Source organism: Marmota flaviventris, chromosome 3 (genome assembly GCF_047511675.1).
Source record: "Marmota flaviventris isolate mMarFla1 chromosome 3, mMarFla1.hap1, whole genome shotgun sequence".
Lineage (NCBI taxonomy): Eukaryota > Metazoa > Chordata > Mammalia > Rodentia > Sciuridae > Marmota > Marmota flaviventris.
The window spans coordinates 136,095,870-136,117,899 of NC_092500.1; the positions used below are offsets into that span (position 1 = coordinate 136,095,870).

A 22,030-nucleotide genomic window follows, 5' to 3' on the forward strand; every position below is an offset into this window, starting at 1 on the left:
GATGGTTAGTTTGTGTTTATCTGTACAGAATATTTCTGCCTTTTGGTTTCCTCCTTCTAATTTGGTAAGTCAGATTATTAGATGCAGTTGCTATATACAAAGTTTTGTTGTAAAAACCTAAGGGAAAAGAGACGAAGTTTTTTGGTGTCATTGGTTAGAAATTCATATTTAATCTCAGTAAGATTTTTCTTTTTATCAGTAGTGGTTTTTTTTCTTATTGTGTTGTTTTTATCCTTTTTAAATAATAATTCTAAGTATTGTATAAAAGAAAACTATGACAAAAGAATAATGAAGTATTGCAGGAGGCAGCTATAGAAGAGCAGCTTGCTGCCTAGAGAAGTTTGACTAACTTTTCAGCTCTGTTTTGAAGTGCAAAAAGGAGACTCACAAAGGAGTGCAATCAGTGCAGAAGTACATATTGAAATTTAGGTGCCTTATTTATTCATTCATTCACTTATGGTACTGGGGATTGAACCCAAGGGTGCTGAAACCACTGAGTCACATCCCCAGCTCTTTTTAGTGTTTTATTTAGAGACAGGGTCTCACTGAGTTGCATAGTGGCTTTGAACTCGAGATCCTCCTGTCTCAGCCTCCTGAGCTGCCAGGATCACGGGTGTGCACCACCAAGCCCAGCCCCTTATTAATTCTTCAGGATGTATTGTAAGGTTGTAACCAGATTGCCTGATAAATTTTGATGTGGAGAGATAAATAGTGTCACATCTTTTTTCTGTTCAAGCAGTCAATCAAGGAGGTTCGTTCTAGTAATACATTGAGGATAGAGTTCAAAAGAGAGAGCAGAGAAATTGGGAGGTACTAACAATTGACTGTAGAGGAGAAACTTAAATAATGATGAGTGACTCAGTGACTCATTGAAAGGAAGAAACATCAAAACTTGATGGTATGTGTTACAAGTGAGGTTCATGAATAGGAATAACATGACTCAGGAATTCAGAAATGTATTGGAGGATAGCTTTACATTAACAATCTTAAGAAATACAGGAGGAAAATAAGGCATGAAAAGAAATAAGCCTAACAAATTCTTAAGTTTAATAGGCTTCATATTTGATGGATGAAAAGGGTTTACTTTGTTTAGAGTGCTTAATATCATAATGTCAATCAGTTGCATAGTGAAGAATAAATTTTTCAACCCATTTTTTGTACTCATATTTTCCCAGTAGGTCAAAATTTCTGTGGTGAACAGGCCACTGGTAGTCTTTCAAGATTATAGTGTAAGTACATTTGTTAGGCATTTCTAAAAGATTGTTTCCCTAAAGATATAGTGGATATGTTTGTATTTGTTTAGTTAGTCTGTCATATTACTGTGCAAAATACCATACCTTCTTGCATTACAAAATGAACAGTTTTTTTGGTAAAGCATAAGTATATAACTATAAATACCTACATGTGAGCACCTGCTAGCCACTGAGGTATAAAAGTTGCCAAAATTTATTGACAATGTCCCCGATGTGTGTGTAAACGAAGAGATAGTTTTACAACAAATAATGATGCAAATTATTTATTTCAATTTATGTTCTTAAAAAACCTTTCAAATGCCCCAGATGTGATAAATCTCAGGGTTAAGATAATGGGTCTCAACTGGAATTATTAAATTATACTCATATGATTTTTGAAACTATAATTTCTTGAATTAATATGTATATGAAATACATTAGCATATAACATTATCTATAAAACATTTTATATAATTTCACAAAGTAGGAATTTTGAGCTATAGTGATCACATGGGAAAGCAGGATATGCTTTAGGTTGTAGAATCTTCTCGATACAAAACTTCATATATGACTTTTAATGAGATAACTTGTTTTTTTTTTTTTTTACTAAATGTACTTACAAGCATGGCACAGTAGAATAAACAAAATTGCAAGTAGTGATTTGTTTTTATTATAGAGCAACTTGTTTTCACAATTAGAGGAATATTTTCAGAAATGCATTATTTTATTATCTTAAGTATCTGCAGTTGTTTCTACCAGTGGATAAGAAGGGTAGTGGTAGGTAGGAGAAAATTGTTATTTAAAACTTTATTTAAAATTCCAAATTATAGTGAATGTCCATTGGTCATAGTTTTTCCCACTGAATTAAGATATGGTTTATGTCTGCCAGTATGTATAGTACACATGAGTTCTAGGATCAACTTTGTTGTCTACTGTATAAGCTTTGACCTGATACTGTACTTTAATTCTTCACATTCTTAATGTTATGGAATCACAAGAAGATCACATGAAATAAGTATCAGTTGGAAATAAGAGTATTGATACAAAAAACAAAAGTTTTACTAGCAATAATTTTTAAATATTTTAATGTTTACTCTTACAAAAATCACATTGCATTTCCTATAAGATATATATATTTGTTTTCTATTTATTATGAAAGAATTTCATTCTGCATTTGTTTCCAATTTGTGCTAAAGAGTATTTTTTTATTTTAATGAGTATATCTAAGGAGAAGTATACTATAGAAGAAAATTAATGGTGAATGCAAGTTAAAGATAATTTTAGATTTAGATTCTTAAGTATTTTATAATGTGCTAACATTTTTTCAACATCTGTTCTCATTTATCTTTAAATTGACAAAATCTCAATTTTCTTCCTAGAAGCAACAGTAAATTTACCATAATATGCAATTGAGAATGAATTATAATGAAATGTAGATATATTTGTTATTAGTTCTGTAGGGTGTATAATGCTTCTGTGGATTGTATGTAATTCACACAATACCAGTTTATTTTATGTGGATATCAGTATTTTGACTTTTAAGCAGTAGGACAATGATCAGCAATGATCACCTTGTCTGTGACCACTTTTGCAATGAACACCAGATTCGAGTAAGAGCAACAGACAGCATACAGCTTGCAGTGGTTGAAAATATTTACTTTCTGTCTCTTATAAAAAGTTTGCAAACTCCTGCTCTGTAGAATGTGGTCAATAAAGAAAAGTGAGGTCTATGACTTTATCACTCCAAGAACAGTTCCTGTTAACTTTTTGATATCTTTTTTTCTTCCCACTGTGACTTTTTTGCATTTGTTTTGAAAGAGATTAAGCTATATTTTATATGCTTTTCATTTTCATTTGGCATGGTGACTGTTTTACTTCATGATTAAGAACTTTTTATCAGCTTCATTTTATATGACTACTTAGTCTACCACCTATAAGTACCATACACTATAGTTGACATTTGTGTTTTTAATATTTCACTAGTATAAATGACCCTTAAGTAAACATTTTCATATTGTCAATTTTAAAGGCAGGTTGAGGTGCACCAAATGTGAAAACAAAGACTTTTTGAGGCAAAGTGCAGATGGCTACCCTGAAAACACATATACTAATGTCCAGAATACATTCTTCAAAATGGTACCTGAGGAGTCTGGTTTTTATAAATAAAAAGAGAACACATTGGTTGAGATAGTTACATTAAGTGGCAGGAATAGCACAGATTGTTGATTGGACATGGCTCACTTGTTATGCGTTTCAGGGAAAGAACTGCATAGCAGGAAAGGCTTTTACTGGGGTATTTATTATCTTTATAACATTGGGGAGTTGGCAGAAATCTGCTTTGCCAGGTCAGAGTGACCTAGGTGACTGCAGTCTCATGCCTGATGCTTGATGTATTCCCTGGGTCACAAAATTCTTTTGGTATTCTATAGTTTGCTTTGTTTACTTAGAATGGCTTTATATGAGTGGAGTTCCTAGTCATATTCTTGGAATATGCATCTATTCCTGACACATAGTGAATTATCATTGAGATCTGCTGAGTTTTTTGACATGCTGCAACCTCTTAATATTTGAGACTTGACAATTCCTTTCCCTTCCTGCCTTATTTATTTAGTATAATAGGGATTTTGCTTATACATACTTACATAATTTAAAAATACTGTATCATTACTGCATGTGCTTCCAACACAAATAGTACATTATGAGAGTTTGATTTAAAAGCAACATGTAAAGAAATGATATAAAGGTAAACCATAATCTAGACAGATGTGTTTGAGAAAACAGTTTTGTGAATAATTTGCAAACATATTTGGAAAATCTATAAAATGAAAATGATCTTGGAGTAGTAAAAGAGGTTTTTAATGCTCTATGCTTTATGAAAAAAAGATTTTTATGTTTAGCATAAAAATGTTTTATGCTGAAAATCAAGCTAGCTACTTTTGCTCCTTTAACCCACTCTCATCATCATTTTCATCTAACCCTGATTCATTTTTTGTAATTTATTTTATCCTTTTTTTTGATTTGCACCTTTTGCTCTCTGTAACTTTGAGAAGGTTATGTAGACTTCTCTGGACTTGAATTTCCTTTTGTATAAACTGGTAATAATAACATCAAAGTGTGTTGGGTAAGATGGTAAACAAAACACTATTTCTGCTCTGTAGGGGCTAAAATTGTAGTGGTAGGAGAATAACAATAAAGTAAAGAAGAAAAGATGCAGTCTGAAAGTTTTTTTTTTTTCAAAACAATGTTATAATAATAAGTAAAAGGAATTAGGGCAAAGAAGGCTTCTCTGATAAGATCATTTGAGCAGAGAACTGATAGAGGTAAGGGAGGGAGTCAGAAGGACATCTGGGAGAAAACCATTTCAAGCAGTGGAAATAATAAATTCAAAGATCCTAAGGGAGAGGAATGTCAGTCTTGTTAGAATACTAGTAAAGATAAGAGTAAGACCAAAAAAGGACAGAAGAGTGTGGGCATCGATTTGAGGTACAAATCATGTATGAACTCAAGGTTATTTTGAGGTCTTTAGATTTTATTCAAAGTGAGATAAAAAGCTATTAGAGTAAGAATAACATTATCTGACTTGAGTTAAAGGTACATGAAAAGGCCATAGATGTTTTTAAGACATAAGGTTAGCAATTAATTTCATAAGCAAGAAACAACTAAATTCATAAAGAAAAATGTTACTTAATTTGGCTGTGTTAAAATTAGGTCTTCTGCTTGATAAAATCATTAAAAAGAAAAGCCATAAAGCAGTAGAATCTGCATGTAACACTTCAGTCAATTTGTGTTCAGAAAAAGTGAAAGACATTCTACAAATTAATGAGAAAATAAGATTTGTTAAAGTTGGCAAAAGAAAACAAACAAGCATGTACAAATGATTGAACACAAAAGTAAGAATGAGCATATCAAAAGATGCTCAGACTCAAGTGGGGAATATTAATGCAGCTCCCCACTTACCTGTTTGATAAAATGAATAGTACAAAGGTACTGTGTTCATTGAATATAAGAAAAATGGAAATTCTTACATTGCCAATTTTTTAAAAACTATCATTATGCCTAACAAATTTGAACCTACATATACCTGACCTCAAAAATTCTGTGTCCAGGTGTACACCCTTCACAAAAAATAATGTGCACTAGGAGAACTATAAAAAGTATTTCTTTGTAAGAATATTTGTAATAGCAAACATTGGGAACAAATTGAATGTCATCAATAAGAGAAAGCAATAAAATATATTGCAACCTTATGAAAAAATGTTTAAATTTTTATGAAATTAAAAAGTATTTTAAATAAGAAGCCATTGCTCACAATTCGGAGGAAGAATAGTAAAAATGGAATGAAGATACATCCAGTTACTATCCATTAAAATATACTTTTGAGTAATATACTTTTCACTGAGATAGTATCTGTATGTTTATGTGTATAAAAATTTAACCTTGAGGATATCTTAATATATGGTTTTTGCTTTTAAAATTGTCAAGCATTTAATTTTGTAAATTTTATTTTCCCTAGTAATAGAAATAATGCCACCCCCCCAATTTTATTATTGGAATTGGGGAAAGTACCTAGAGTCATTAAATGAATAGGTCTTATTTTTAATGCCATTTATGTTTTAAATATTTACCAAGATGTTTGTTATGGCTAAAATGTTCTAGAATTCTAGATGAATTATCAGTAGATCAAATATCTATAATGTGTGTATTCAAATTTATATAAGAATATAAAAGAGAAAAAGAAGATTAAAGGCGAATCGTAATAGGATCCACATTGGTCCCATCTTTCTGCACCAAACATCTGCGTTAAGCAGTAGACATTCTCTACATATGAACATGTTTAGTGATACAGATCTTTAGTTCTTTTTTTCTGTCATTATTTACAATGTGCTATGATTAGGAAAATTTATACAGGTAGATCGTCCAAAACACTATAAAATAATGAGTCCTTAAGGTCTGCAGACTTGTACTGGTACTACAAAACAGTCATTCTCTCAACCATATCCTTTGCAACATGATTGAAATTCAGTAATATCTAAATTTCAGTGGTTTAAAAACTGTATCATGGTCTCTTAAGGTTTAGTGGTAGCATTTGAAGGGTGTGGGGTGGGGGACAGGGCAGAACTTCATAGTGCTGGTCAGGTGTTTTTCTCTGGTATACCTAAGCTTCCAAACAGGTTTTGCTTGTTTTTTTGTTTTTGTTTTTCCCCCCAGAAAGGGTTCCAATACTATAAATAGAATAGTTTGAAAACCTTCTGTATAGAGAGCTGTTTGTAAGCAAAAGTGCGTAACTTGTGGAGTCAGGTATTTATTATGCAGAAGTTGGTTAATATGGTCTTGAAAACAGAGTCAAATGCAAATAATTTATTAATAATCAAATTCAATAATGTGGTTATAAAAACTGACTCAGTGTAGAAACATTTACCTGTAGAACTTTCTCTGACCTCTACTTAATTGTATAGATATAACCCAGTGATATCCTTCCAGGTTTTGCTATTATAGAAGAGGCATCCTGCTTCTACTGCTGCTGTGTCTTAGAGACTTATTGATACTATTTGTACACATATAGCTAGAAATAAGAAAAAAAATCAAAGAAAATGGAGGAATTTCTGGGCTAGAATTACTTTATTTTTTCCTTTGTTTTTTTAACCATTTAGTTCTTTGAGCAGAATACATAATAAATACATTTCCAGAATTGGTGGGTTCTAAATCTTAACAGTAGACAATGTCAAAAATGTTGTAATAACATGAAGAAGAATGTTCTTAGTTGAAATGCTCCCATGATTTTCTTAATACCTGACATCTTTCAACATGGCATGAATAAACCCATGATTTGAAAGTAGACAAAAAGTAAAGAAGATATTTTGTGTTCTCAGTTTCAGTTTTAAAATGGCAATTAACTGACTAGCTGTAGGACCTGCTAAATTTGTTAAATTGTTTTATTATAATGTGCTTTTTGTAAGTTTTTTTTTACTGAATCCTCAAATTTTCTAAGTGAAATGATAACTGACTTAAGTATTTATCTAACTAAACAAAATCTTTGAAACAACACATTTAAAATTCAAGCATAAAAAAGCAATTAAACACAGAGACACGCACTGTGAAAAGGAAAGAAGCCAACTTTAATACATTCTCATTTTCTAGGAATTCAATGAATTTTGTCACTGTCTTCAAGTGGTATGGTTTAGATGTGAGGTATCCCCCAAAAGCTCAAGTGAGAGACAATGCAAAGAGGAGAAATGATTGGGTTGTAACAGTCTTAATCCAATCAGTGAATTAATTCCTTGGTAGGGATTAACTGAATAGTAGGGTGTGGATGGAGGAGGTAGGAATTGGGGCATTCTTTGGGATATGTATTTGTATCTGGCAAGTGGAGAATTCTCTGTCTGCCTTCTGGTCACCAAAGTGTGAGCTGCTTTCCTCTACCACCCTATCCTGCCATGTTGGGCCCTAAGGAATGGAGCCTGCCTTCTGTGGACTAAGACCTCTGAAACCATGAACCCTCAAATAAATTTTTCCTACTCTATAGTTGTTCTGGTTAGAACCTTTAGTCAGAGCTGTGAAAAAAGCTGACTAAAACAGAAAGTAACACAATTTTATGTATAACAACATGAAATGTTAGAACTGGTTTTGAAGTTTCTTAAAGTGTTATGAAAGTTCTGAATTTAAAGAGTATTTAGAATTAAACTCTCAAAATCTAGCAGATTAAAGAACTCTAGTTATAAGTATTAAAACTTAAGACATAAATAAATAATGGTCATTTTATGTAATGTAAATATGAGTTGCATTTACCTGTGTTTGCATTTGTAATTTAACCATTCTGGAACACTGTATTCACTTCCAGAAAAATTTATAGATTTTATTGGCATCTATTTCTACTGTCTCCTTGACAACTACTACAGATGCTGCTATCACCATGGGAATGGTTCTTCTAAATGAAGCAGCAACTTCCAAAGGAGATGTTGGAAAAAGACGGAGTAAGTCTCTATTGGTACTTTTTTAATTTTGTTTTTAGCTGGAAGATTTTTTTAAAGCAAATCGGAAGTATAGAAAAATTTCTTTATAAACAAACTTCTAAAGAAGTAGTATAATTTGAAGGTTAAGATTTTTTTTGTTTCTTGGATGTTTGTATGAATATACTTGAAAATGTTATTTCTTCCAAAATGGGATTTGGGTGATACTCTTTGGAATTATATATAAAAGAGAGATGCCATCACCCTTGTCAGGGATGCCTTGATCCATTTCTGCTGAACCATTGTCTTTGTAATAACATCCAGACTACAGAGATAGAAAAAGAATTTCTGAGTAGCATCTTCAGAGATTTTATTGGCACATAATATGTTCCTTATGCCGGGATAATCAAGGAGCATTAGAAACCTGACTTGGATTGAGGGGTGCTTCTGCATAGGTTTTATACTTAAATATCATTCTTTCCTTCCAATTTCCTTCAGATCTTCTTTTATCAACCTTTTTAAAAGGAGGTCATCTTCTGTTACTATCTTTTCCTAGGGCTTTGCTTTTCCATTGATATACCAACATATACAGCTCTATCAAGTTCCAGCTTTATGATTTTAAATAAATTAACTGTTTTATCCTTTGATGAAATGATTCTTCTCAGAGGGTTGTAGAAAAACAAATAGTTTTATAAGGTAACAAATTTTGGTAGGTAAAAAATAATGCATAGGAAATATATTTTTCCTGGAAAAACATAGATTAGCAAAGAAAAGAGGCCTTAGAGTCAATGTTTTCTCCCATAAGCCTTTTTATAATTAAGTCCATACATGATTTTATGATTATACCTCCACAAAACTATAATTAAATTTTTGCCAATACATTTTGTATTTGTGAACACTTTTTAAGACCCAGAGTTTCTGTTTAAAAGCATAGGTATCTGAAAAATATTAATAATTTTTTAAGATATTTAAAATAAAAATCTAGGTACTTTCTTTGAGATTTTTAACACATATAAATGTATATATATAAAGGAATCAGTGATTTTTTTAATACTTGAAAGTGTTAAGTATTGAAATGTTTGGATGTGTAATGTACAGTCAAAATTCACCTCTGTTTTCCCTTGATACATTCTACACACTGTTGTAAAGAAACTACAGGAGAAATGAGGGAATTACTTTGCTTCTTTAAACATTGTTGAGGATCGTAAAATGATGTATCTTTTGAATAAACAAGGTCGTGTTCTTGGGATTGATCAATCACGCTTATGAGGACATACTCTTAATGTGATGATATATTTATCTTATGTCCTGTCATATCAAGGTAAGTAATAGTAATAAGAAATATATAAAGTTTTTAATATCACAATATGCATGATACAGTAGAGTTTATAAAACCACTACTTCCAAATTCCCTCTTGATAGATGTTTCTATCATGACTCCTCCCAATTACCTCCAAGTTTTGTATTCTTGTGTGCACATGGATACATGTGTGTAAGTGAGAGTGCATTGTGCACGTGAATGAATTGGAAAGTATATTTTTTAATTACTGCTTTTGGATTCAGATGTGATTTCTTACTTTGATATTGCATAACTGCTATGATTATTAATATTGTCCAGTTCAAAATGCTTCCATGTCATCATGGCATTTTCTTCTTACAGGTGTGTTGTTATCTCATGATCTGTCATGGTTCATTTATTATTCTGCACTATGCTCAGTTCTTCTGATTTCCCCATGCACAAACACTTGAGTCGCATTATTTTGTTCCACTGCCTAATATTAAGTAAATAAACTGTTTTACTTGATCACATATTTTGAGCCTCATCACTCATTTGAGCACAACCTACGAGACTAGCAAACAACAGGGCATAACAAAGAATGCTTTATTCCTCTTCTGAAAAAATTAAAAAGGGGACATAAAGGAAAAGAAGTGTTTGGTAAAATATCTTAATTTGGAAAAGTATAAAGTAAAGCATTGTGTAATTAATTCTAAGATTAGTAAGATTGATGTAAGTGGTTTTTCATATGTTATGTCTTAGGGTCTGGTGTCTGTCTTACTTGGCTATTGTATGATTTTTTGAAAGCACGTTTTTCATTTGTGGTATTTGGGAACCTTTTTTTTTACTTTATTTTCTGCTAATATTCATTTCAAGTTCAATTGCATCACGTGTTGTCTAAAATGAGAGGTCACTGAGGCTACAATTGGATACAATTAAATGCTTATGTTTTATAATTTGTACTCCAAACTTAGATATTCATGCAGAGTTGAATGAAAACTGGCAGAGTAGACCATATTTCGGCAATGCTGTACCTTATCTACTCACTGATTTTCAAGATTGAGATTAAACCTGGATTCATTTATATGCCAGGAAAAAAATTTAAAATCATATTTCATTGTTATAGAAGCATATATGTCCATTTAATTTTCCTTTCTTCTTCTTCCTTGGTGTTTTAAATCTCTTTTCTCCTGTCTTCCTTTCTTTGACAGTTATTTCAGATATTTTATAAAACCAGATTTTAGAATTCCCTGTGTTTTTTTCTTAAATATGTCCAGATACTTCTTATTGAGTATTAAAAAAACACATTAATTTCTGATTTTATAGAAATTCTATAATTCTAATTTTAAGAAAAAACAATTTCTCATTGTGTAAAACAGATTTAGATAGAATTTAATTTACTTGTTTTGTTTCATTCTAAACATACCTACATTTAATTGGCTTAGACTTTTAAGCATTTAAATTTGATAAGCATGTTTAGATATATTTTACTAGTAACAATGAATCTTCTTTAATTAAATATCAAAAATGTACATGCAAAAGAAACATAATAGATTTTATCAATCATTTACTTTTGAGTAAAATCTTCCCAACCATAATAGAAAGGAAATGAAAAAAATAAGAAAGTATTGTCAGCTTTTCTGGTACAGAGTAATATAGAAAAAAACGGACCACAGCACGTAGTACCATAACATATGCCTTTTGTTTCTCTGTAAAACATACTGAAATACCCAGACATTATTACCTGCTTTGGGAAGGAGGGTGGTTCTCCCTTTCGCTCTGAGACCTTATTTTCTTACTCTCCCAACTTTTATTTCTAGCTTTATATAGGCTAAAATGAACTATTTTTTAGTAACATGCTTTTATACTGAGGCAAAAATCTAACCAGTAACTTAAAATTATATTTCTTTATGAATACTGCATGGCATCTGAGAAGAATAAAATTTAGCATTTCTAATAATGCAAATGTTCCTGCTGTTACAACCAATACTTCAAAATGCAGGGGCTGATAATCTTGTTTGTGGTTTGTTATATTTTGTTTTGTTTTGATCCCTTTGGGGCATTTTAGTACTTGTAGGAACTCTGTTAAAAGAAGAAAACCACCAGAAGACTTAGATAAGTCCATTTTGTTGTTTTCATACCCCAAATAGTAGATTTTCATTGAGAAGAATGTGGAAAATAATGAATACATTGTATTGTGGATTATCTGGTTTGTTGTACCTGTGTGTGCCATGAACTATTAAATGTAAGTATTCTGTAAATTGGATGCATTTTAAAAATATGAACATTTGGGTTGTCATTGCATGTGTTTAGACTCTAATGGCATTTTCTCTCTTTTTCTAGTAATTTGCCTAGTGGGATTAGGCCTGGTGGTCTTCTTCTTCAGTTTTCTACTTTCAATATTTCGTTCCAAGTACCACGGCTATCCTTATAGGTAATATCTTTATATTATCATGAATGGTTTTATATTTAACTCAGAATAAACAGAATTTCAGTAGTTGGTATATAATTAAGGATTAGTATAAGGTAGCTAATTAATTTGCTATGTGGTCTTAAATTCAATTAAGCAAATTTTTGAGCACCTACCATGTGTTCAGCATAGTAGACTATACAAAGGAGATATAAGGCATATTCCTGTTCCTAAGTAAGGTACAGTTTCACTTTAGGGATATATCACTGTGTATTTATATGCACATATAGTGAAATGAGTTTAAGCTCTATGGATTTCATCAAAATTTCTTCTTTCTTTGGTTTGCGTATTTATCATGATTTTGACTTCATTTGCAAGATTATGTTTTCATGTAATCTCCCAGTGTCAAATAAACATTCATCATCTTTTGAATTCAGCAAATTTATAACTTTTCCAAATAAGAAAAGCCAACTTGAAAGGGAAAAAATAAATGATAAACTAATCTCTGGTCACTAGAATTCGTCATAATGAATATCTTGTAAGATTTTCACCAGCATGTTGTCCAAATTGGAAGATGATGAAAATTCAATCTGAGATCATATTACTGTTACCAAACCTCACTGACTAAAGCACACTGCAGTAAATGTGTCAGATTACACCTATTGAGTTTATGAATTAGGCATGTTTGTCTTTTGGGCATATTCCTGCCTTAGCTTTTTTTTTTTTTTTTTTAAGAAATAACTTTTACTGTCTCTAGAGAATTCTTCTTATAGATTAACCTATGTTTCTCTCTTATAAAGAAATAAAAGCCATATACTTCCTTCCTCAGAGACTTTAAAGACCCTATCTGCTGAGGTGATAGAACCAGTGAAATGTGGTTAGAAAAAAAAAAGCTCATTATACTTTAATATACCTTCCTCACATGAACAGTGGACATTTTTTTTAATTTTATTAGTGCATTATAATTATGCATAATATTGGAATTTAACATAATTAGCCAAAGCATGGAATTTAATTTGCTCCAATTCAGTCTCAAGGATTTCACATTTCCTGTCCCTTCTCCCTCCCTCTGATGCCTTTCTTCGACGAGTCCTTCTTCTATTTATTTATAGTTTATTTTTTAATTTAGTGTTTTATAGACATAAAGTGAAATTAACTGTGGTATATTTATAAATACATACAGTGTGATTTTGTCACATTCATTCTACATTTCCTCCCCCTTTCATGTCCCTTCCTCCTTTCTCCTCATCAGTCTCTCTTCTACTTCATTGACTTTCCATGTATCTTTATATCTGACCGCCACCTCCCCGCTTTTTCATCTCCTTTATTTTGCTGTAGCTTCTTCATATGAGAGAAAACATTTGACCCTTGACTTTCTGGGTCTGACTTATTTCACTTAGCATGATATTCTCTAGTTCCACTCATTTACCAGCAAATGCCATAGTTTCGTTCTTCTGTATGGCTGAGTAAAACTCCTTTGTGTATTTATACATTTATTTATCTATTTGTTGACATGTGTCCAAGCTGTTTCCATAACTTGGCTATTGTGAATTATGCTGCTATGAACATTGGCGTGGCGATATCCCTATAGCATGCTGATTTTAGATCTTTTAGACATATACCAAGGAGTAGGATAGCTGAGTCAAATGATGCTTCTATTTCTAGTTATTTGAGGAATCTCTATATTGCTTTCCAGAGTGGTACTGATTTGCAGTCCCACCAATAATGTATGAGTTCCCTACATCCTTGCCAACATTATTGTTTTTTTGATAATTGCCATTCTGACTGGAGTGAGTTGAAATTTCAGTATAGTTTTGATTTGCATTTTGCTGATTGCTAGAGATGTTGAATGTTTTTCCATATATTTGTTGTTCATTTATATTTCTTTTTTTAGAAGCATTAGTTACTTTGCCCATTTTCTATGTCTTTTTTTTTATTTGATTGTTCATGTTTTGTTTTTGGTAGTTTTTTTCAGTTCTTTATATATTCTTGATATTAATCCTCTGAGGAGCAGATAACAAGGATCTTTCATTCTGTAGATCTTAAGTGTTTACTGTACAGAAGCTTTTTAATGTAATGTCATCCCAATTATTGATTCTTGGTTTTATTTCTCATACTTTTGAAGTCTTGTTAAGGAAGTCAGTGACTGTGCCAATGTGTTGAAGTTTCTGGCCTACATTTTCTTCTAGCAGTTGCAGGGTTTCTACTCTAATTCCTAAATCTTTGATCTACTTTGAGGTGACTTTTGTGCAGTGTGAGAGAGGGGGGTCAAATTTCCTTCTACATTTGTTTTCTTGTCTTGTTCCTGTTTTTAGAGGAAATGCTTTCAGTTAATCTACATTCAGTATGATGTTGGCCTTGGCTTTGTTGTATATGGCCTTTAGAATACCGAAGTAAGTTTCTTGTATCCCTAGTTGCTCTAGTGTCTTAAACATGAATGGGTGCTGGACTTTGACAAATGCTTTCTCAGCATCTATAATCATGTGATTTCTACCCTTAACTCTATGTGGTGAATTTTGTTTATTGATTTGCATATGTTGAACCAACCTTGTTTCCCTGGGATAAAACCCACTTGATCATGGTATACTGTCTTAATGTGTTTTTGAATGGTTTGCCATTATTTTATTAAGGATTTTTGCATCTTTGTACATTAGGGATATTGGTCTGAGTTTTCTTTCTTCCCTTGAGTTGTCTTTGTCTGGTTTTGGTATCAGAGTGAGGCTGGCCTCATAGAAGGAATTTTAATGTTTGTACATACATGATGGTAATGGTGTTTAGCTTTATATTTAGTATTATCTGGAAGACAAATAATCCCATAAAAGGGATATCTAATTATGGAATTATATAATCCAAGTGTAAGTCTTCAGTGCTACCTGTTTTCTCACATGGATGAAGGTACAGTTCTAATTCTCTTCATCACACATCCATTAAAAATAAATGTATTGTGGGAATAGAGGCAACATGGGTATCAGATCTGAGTTGTGGGATCATCTACTTTAAACTTTGTCGATGATATAAACTTTTTAAAACATTATTTCTGGGGGCAACAATAGATAGACAAAGTGTCCAGTTTCTTTCATTTTATCCTTAATGTTAGCCAGCCAGCCAGTTTTTTTCTCTGAAAATGTGAAAGTATTAAATTAATCAAATCCAGGACAACTAGTACTTTAAGAAAGATGAAGTTACTTTTTTTCCCTCATTCCTCCAACCTTGGGATTGGGAATTCTGGTGCTGTATGAATTTTCTTAGTTTGACATATACTAGTTCTATAACAGAATCTGTAAATAAAGAGAAATACTCTGTATTTTTAAGTCTTTTATCTAGAATACCAAGAGCATTTAAATATCAATTCATTTTGATCTATAGCACTTAAACTATGTCAAAGGTAAAGATTGTATCTCTATATTCATTAAAATATAAACTACAGCAACATCTGCTGTGAGATCTTAAACCACATTAGTTGACAGAAAGAAAAGTAAATAGCAAATTCTAGCTTTCCTTGTATTTCAGATCACATTATCATACCAGAATATCATTTACTATGTAGATTATTTTGACATAGCAATATGAGTAGGAAAAGTAGAGAAAAAAATCGGGATTTACTAGTTCCTTATATTGTTATTTTTGATGGCAGTATTTTTGGCATTATATAAATAGTTTTCAAGTTTGTGCTTTCTTTCAAGTCATGACAGTCATTTACTACAATAACTCTCTACTACTCTGGGTTGTTTTTACTTTTTTTTTTTTTTGCTTGTTTTTTTTATTAACCAGGTTAAACATGTAAACCACCTGAGAAGCTTTTCCAAATTCATATTGTAGGCTTACCCAGATACATGTAGTAAGCATATGTAAAATAGGATATACCTATTGATTTAATTGTAACTTTCTTATGTGTAACCAGTCCCATGCTCTTGCCAAGATTCTACCATCCTAATGAGATAGGAAGCCAGCTGAAGGCAAGCCTAAGACTGAAATGTATATCAGATCCTCTTTAAAAAAAAAAAAAGAGAGAGAAGGAAATCATGGCCACGAATGGCTTACAAATATGAAATTTTACATAGTTTGATGTAAATCCATAAATAAATGAGGAGCTACCAAGTAAAGAATCACAAGAGAGACTCAGTGTGCCAAACTGAGGTGTGGTATAGAGAAGTGAAAGGGAGACTTCTGGGTGCTGCAGTGGCCCTGCAGTGTTGTCTTTGATGTGCTGTTGTGTGGGTTTACCAGGTTGGTTTAAATATCCTAAATAGCATTTGGCTGATCTGTGGGGCAATTTTAGATTTAAATAGCATAAAGGTAATTAAGCCATTTTAGAAAATAGAAAGAAGTAAAGACAACTAAAAGCCTACTTGCCACACAACTAGATATTAGAGAAAAAAGGGTTTAGAAAACAGGTCATAAGGATAAATTTGCTGCCCCTATTTTATGCTGCAGAGGTGACGCAATTACTTGGAGGTACAAACCTCTAATTTTTCTACCACGGTAATTGAGTAATTTCTTTTCAACTCTCCCACCCTTGCTACCCTGAAAAATGTGTGAACTTTTTCTGAGAAGGGCCTGATTTCTTAAATTTGTTACTCCCCAGTATGTGGCATGAAAGTTAAAGAGAACTTTCATTATTCCTCCTGATCGTAGGCCCTGGTCCTCCCTCTGAACTCCTTAAAGGTATCTCCATCACCACAATTACTTTCCATATTCATTAGTGTTATCTGTATATGTCAGGTGTCTGACTTTGTTGGTGCCATTCAAAGCTGAATGTAAATTAAGCATCTATTTCCATTGAAGGGAAGTCAAATTAAATGACAGATGCCTACAAAAGCATTAAGTGAACAGAGCAGTATTCAATTCAGCTAATTTGTGTATGTAATATAGCTTTTGAAGATACATCGTTCACTTTCCTTAGAGGTAGTTCTCAAAACTGACTTTACAAATACATGTAATGACCTCCATGAAATGGCAAAAATAATTGAATTTTTAAATGAGTTAGCATCTATATGAAGATTGGTCAGAAGACAAACTGTTTTGAAATGTGATTTGTACAGTATTCCAGCTAGCATCCAGTGTAGTTCAAATTATAAAAGTTCAAGAATAATTTGTGATGTCCTGTGCAGCAAATTAATAAATTTCCTCAATGTTGGATCAAGCAGTTACTGTGTTCCAGGTATTAGGAATATGACCATTAATAGGATAACCAAAATCTCTGCCCTCACCTCTCTGCCCTTACATTCAAGTGGGGTGGGTGATGAGACAGAAAAACAAGTGAAAAGTATATTTCACTAAAGATAATAAGGAGAAAGGGAATAGAGATGTGGTTTAAATCTGGATGATATTCTAAGGAGGTCATCATTGAGAAGGGACATTTTATTAATGACATAAAGAAAATGACTAGAATAAGCCTTATAGATACCTGGAAGAAGAATGTTCTAGGCACAGAGAACAGCAGGTTTAAGGACTCTTACAAAGGCATGAGACCCTGAGAAACAGACAGTTGTCTGGAGTATAGAGCAAGCAAGGGGTAGAGTATGGGAAGTGAGGCTGCTGAGGTCAGAGGTGAGGCCAGGCTGTAGATCATACGGGTTTTCATAGGACTTGCTAAGAACTTTTTTCTGAATGATAGGGAGTCATTGGAGGATTTTAGAGAGCATTGACATATATCTGTCTTATTTCTGTGCATTATGAAATTTCAGGATGCTTTATAAACATCCTGTATCTGACTGCTAATAGACAAATCCTCAGAATTGTTGTACAGATTGAGAAATTTTTTTTGATCCATTACTGGTAGGATTGAAAAAATGCTTTATGCATTTTAAGATCTTGAAGACATTTTTCTCCCACTTATTTTGATTTTTAAAAGACTCTCTGAAAACAATGTTATTTTTCACCTTATGAAAGAAGCACTATTTTGATAAGGCAGCAAATTCAATTTATTACACTTTAAAAAATAAAGTTCCTTTGAAAAAAATGAATAAAATTTTAAAGGGACAAATATGCATTTGGGGCAGCATTTTATCATATTTATATAATTATTTAATGTTTGTTTCTTCCATTAGAGAAAAGCTCTCTATGGACAAGAGCAAGCTTTGTCTTATTTGCTACTTTTCACTAGATTCTGGGACAAAGCTTATCACAGTGCGTAGTATTTAACAAATAAGTGCAATTTAATTTGTAATTACAGTATAGAACAAGTATTTTGGTGACAAAAATCTACTTCATGAATTGAAAAATGTATACAGACTGAAATCAAAACATGACCTAGAGTCTAATGAGGTTGAAGGAATGGCCTTTAATTTCTTTTGAATTGTTTTCCTCGGGCTTGCATGAAAATATTATGTACATGCACTTGTTTTGCCCATATGCTTTCTTGAAGAGCAAAATTCTGTTATGTTGAGGGAAAAAGTAAGAAGACTGATATGACAGACATTAAAACCTTAGGGGTTGTTTAGAACTTTTACCTTACATAGACCAGGCAGGTTATCTGAAGTGATATGAAAAAGATTAGCTATTGTGTGTAAAAACTTGAACTTTACATTTTATATTCTTACAGTAAGAAATGTATCTGTACGGGCTGGGGCTCAGTAGTAGAGCACGTGCCTTACACATGTGAGGCACTGGGTTCAATCCTCAGCACCACATAAAAATAAAGATATTATTTCCATCTACAACTAAAAATATATGTATTTAAAAATGTAGCTGTAGATATAATATGGATTATCAGAACATTTTTCTTATGGTTCTTGTTACAATTTTTTTAGTTTTTGTTTTAATATGTAATAGCTAATACTGTTACATGTACTATCCAGGTTTTGTTTTTTTATTTATTTTTTAATGACAGTGGAATACATTATGGTTCTTGTTACACATATACAGCACAATTTTTTATATCTCTGGTTGTATATAAAGTATGTTCACACCAATTCATGTCTTCATACATGTACTTTGGATAATGATGTCTATCACGTTCCACCATCCTTGCTAACCCCCTACCCCCTCCTTTCCCCTCCCACTCCTCTGACCTATCTAGAGTTCGTCTATTTCTTCCATGCTCCCTCTCCCTACCCCACTACGAAGAGGCCTCTTTATATCAGAGAAAACATTCGGCATTTTTTGGGGAGGATTGGCTAACTTCACTTAGCATTATCTTCTCCAAGGTTATCTATTTACCTGCAAATGCCATGATTTTAAACTTTTTTTCCTGAGTAAAATTCCATTGTGTATATATATATATATGCCACTTTTTTTATCCATTCTTCTACTGAAGGGCATCTAGGTTGGCTCCACAGTTTAGCTATTGTGAATTGTGCCGCTATAAAACATTGATGTGGCTATGTCCCTGTCATATGCTGTCTTTAAGTCCTTTGGGTATAGACCAAGGAGGCGGATAGCTGGGTCAAATGGTGGTTCCATTCCCAATTTTCCAAGAAGTCTCCATACTGCTTTCCAGATTGGCTGCACCAATTTGCAGTCCCACCAGCAGTGTTTGAGTGTACCTTTTTCTCACATCCTCGCCAACACTTATTGTTTGTCTTCATAATAGCTGCCATTCTGACTGGAGATGATATCTTAAGAGAAATGCAAATCAAAACTACTCTAATTGCTAGAGACGATGAACATTTTTTCATATATTTGTTGATTGTATATCCTCTTCTGTGAAGTGTCTGTTCAGGTCCTTGGCCTATTTGTTGATTGGGTTATTTGTGTTTTTTTTTTTTTTTTTTTTTGGTGCTTAGCTTTTTGAGTTCTTTATATACTCTAGAGATTAGTGCTCTGATGAGTGAGGGGTAAAAATTTGCTCCTAGGATATAGGCTTTGTCTTCACCTCACAGATTGTTTCTTTTTGGCACCAAAACAGACTGATAGACCAATGGTACAGAATAGAGGACACCGAGACTAACCGTCAAAATTACATTTATATTAGACAAAGGTGCCAAAAACATGCATTGGAGAAAAGATAGCCTCTTCAATAAATGGTGCTGGGAAAACTGGAAGTCAGTATGCAACAGAATGAAATTAAATCCTTATCTCTCACAATGCACGCAAAACTCAAAGTGGATCAAGGACCTAGGAATTAAATCATAGACTGTCTAGTAAAAGAAAAAGTAGGCCCTAATATGACTCCTTTAGTGAAAGAATTAAAAATCAAGAATAAATGGGATGGATTCAAACTAAAAAGTTTCTTCTCAGTGGGTTCTGTTTTTTGACTGGTAAATCTTTCAATGACAATATCCTTTAATGGAATTTTCTAAATTTCACAGTGTGATCAGAGGAATCCTTATTATCCTTACATTGTGTGTATTTGTCTGGTAATCATACTGGCATCAAATGTAGAATTTTTCTCCCAAGAAGATTGTAATTACACATTAATTTCAGTTAGGATGATTTATCCAAATAGACTTTGGAATCAGGAATACTCTTCAAAGCTCTCATCAGTGATCCATATTGAAATATCTTCTGTTACTAGTGCTAATTAGCAAGAATTTGGAATTTTGCAAGGGGAGTCTATTAAAAAGTAGCTTATATCCTTTATTACTCATACTTAAATCCCTTATTATATGATTGAGCAATTGAAATTGATCAAATGAAAGTTTACCTGTGTAGTCTTCATTCCAAGTTCTCTAAACTGTAGTGGTCCCTAGGTAATCCATACCTTTGCAAATCATCTTTTCGCACAAAACATTCTGTCTGGAATAGGTTTTCCTTTTCCCTCAAAGCAAACATCTTCTCAGAACTAACTCCAGTTGCTTCTTCTGAAAAGCCTTTTTTAAACTCCAGTAGGAGTTCTCTCCATACCTGACACCTCAATACCCTTACAGTACTTTGGTATGTATCTTATGTGTACTACTTAGAACTCAAATTTCATATTGTCTGTTCTTCATTGAGTTCCTTTGGGTTTAGGAATTTAATGATTTGCCTTGCACAGAAAAATTATAAATATTTGGCTGAAAGACTGAGGGATAAGGGAAGTTGCCCTAGTTCTAGCTCTGATTAACAGGATATTGGCCAAATTTTCTACTTTGCCTTAAAAACTAATAGCTTTAAATTAAATACCAATAACAAATTCTGCAATAGAATTTTCAAGTTGAATCCATAGAATTTTGGTTTTAACATTACCTGATACTAAGATCATTTTTTTTAAGTCTTGAACCAAAGCAACTATTGAAAAGTATGTTCATAAAGAGATGTTTCCAAATGTCCTTGCCTACTTTGTGTTAAACTAGTTGTTTTCAGTATTTTGGACATAATCTACCCTCAAAATGATACACAAATAGCATTAATAGTTACATGGAGATTGAAACTTTATTACTAAGGCAACTCTAAAGTCTCTGACATCTGTGATTGCATCCTCTCAACTTCATGCTTTGGTAATTCACTTCCCTGGGGTTTAATTTTCCACATAAAATGAGGTAATAAGGTTGGATAAATCAGATTTCTTCCCTGATTCATGTGGTAGTCAGCTTTATGTCGCTGTGACCAGTATACCTGGCAAGACCAACTTAGAGAGAAGCAAGCGTTTATTTTCACTCATGGTTTTACAGATTCAGTTTGTGGTCAGCCAGCTCAATTTCTTTGGGCTAAGGTGAGGCAGGATATCATGGTGGAGGAGAGCTGTTTAGTTCATGGCAACCAGGAAGTAGAGAAAGAGTGATGACAAGGTACCCGGGACAAAATATGAATCCCAAAGGCACACCCCCCACCCCCACAGTCACACTCCATGTGCCTACAGTTACCATCCAGTTAATCCATTTAAGTGAATTAATTAATCCACTGATCTAATTAATCTAATTTTATATCTGAATATTTTTGCATTATCTCACCCATATGATTCAGGTAGGCCGTGCCTCCCAAAAGCTTAACATTTGGTCATTTTCAAGGAAATTTTTAAAACATTAAAATTATGTCTAACAATCATAATCTTCAAAGGTGGCTCTTAATCAGTTGAATAGTTTCTGTGCATAAAGAATTATGTGCTAAGTTATTTCATATTTACTGTCCAGTTTCAAATTTTGAATTACTAAAATGCTTTATAGACATGTTATGCTTATTATAAATAATTTTGATCTGTTTGGAGAAAGTAATTATGCCCATGAAACTAAGTATCAAAAGCTAATGGCAGTCTGTTGTATGGAAATAATCTAGAGGTGGCAAAAATCACTGTGGGTTTGAATGA

General features: G+C 32.6%; 1 protein-coding gene across 4 annotated transcripts in view; it reads left to right on the forward strand.

Moving 5' to 3' along the window:
• The window catches only part of Tusc3 (tumor suppressor candidate 3), a 219,032-nt gene that overhangs the window by 185,647 nt on the left and 11,355 nt on the right, over nucleotides 1–22,030 (forward strand). For 3 of the 4 annotated variants that reach the window (XM_027954702.2, XM_027954703.2, XM_071609234.1), the window contains exons 8-9: nucleotides 8,129–8,203; nucleotides 11,799–11,889. In XM_027954702.2, the coding sequence (XP_027810503.1) occupies nucleotides 8,129–8,203; nucleotides 11,799–11,889 (166 nt within the window). Of the gene's footprint in view, nucleotides 1–8,128; nucleotides 8,204–9,413; nucleotides 9,712–11,798; nucleotides 11,890–22,030 lie in introns of those variants that run through there. The other variant, XM_071609233.1, reaches the window with a different exon arrangement.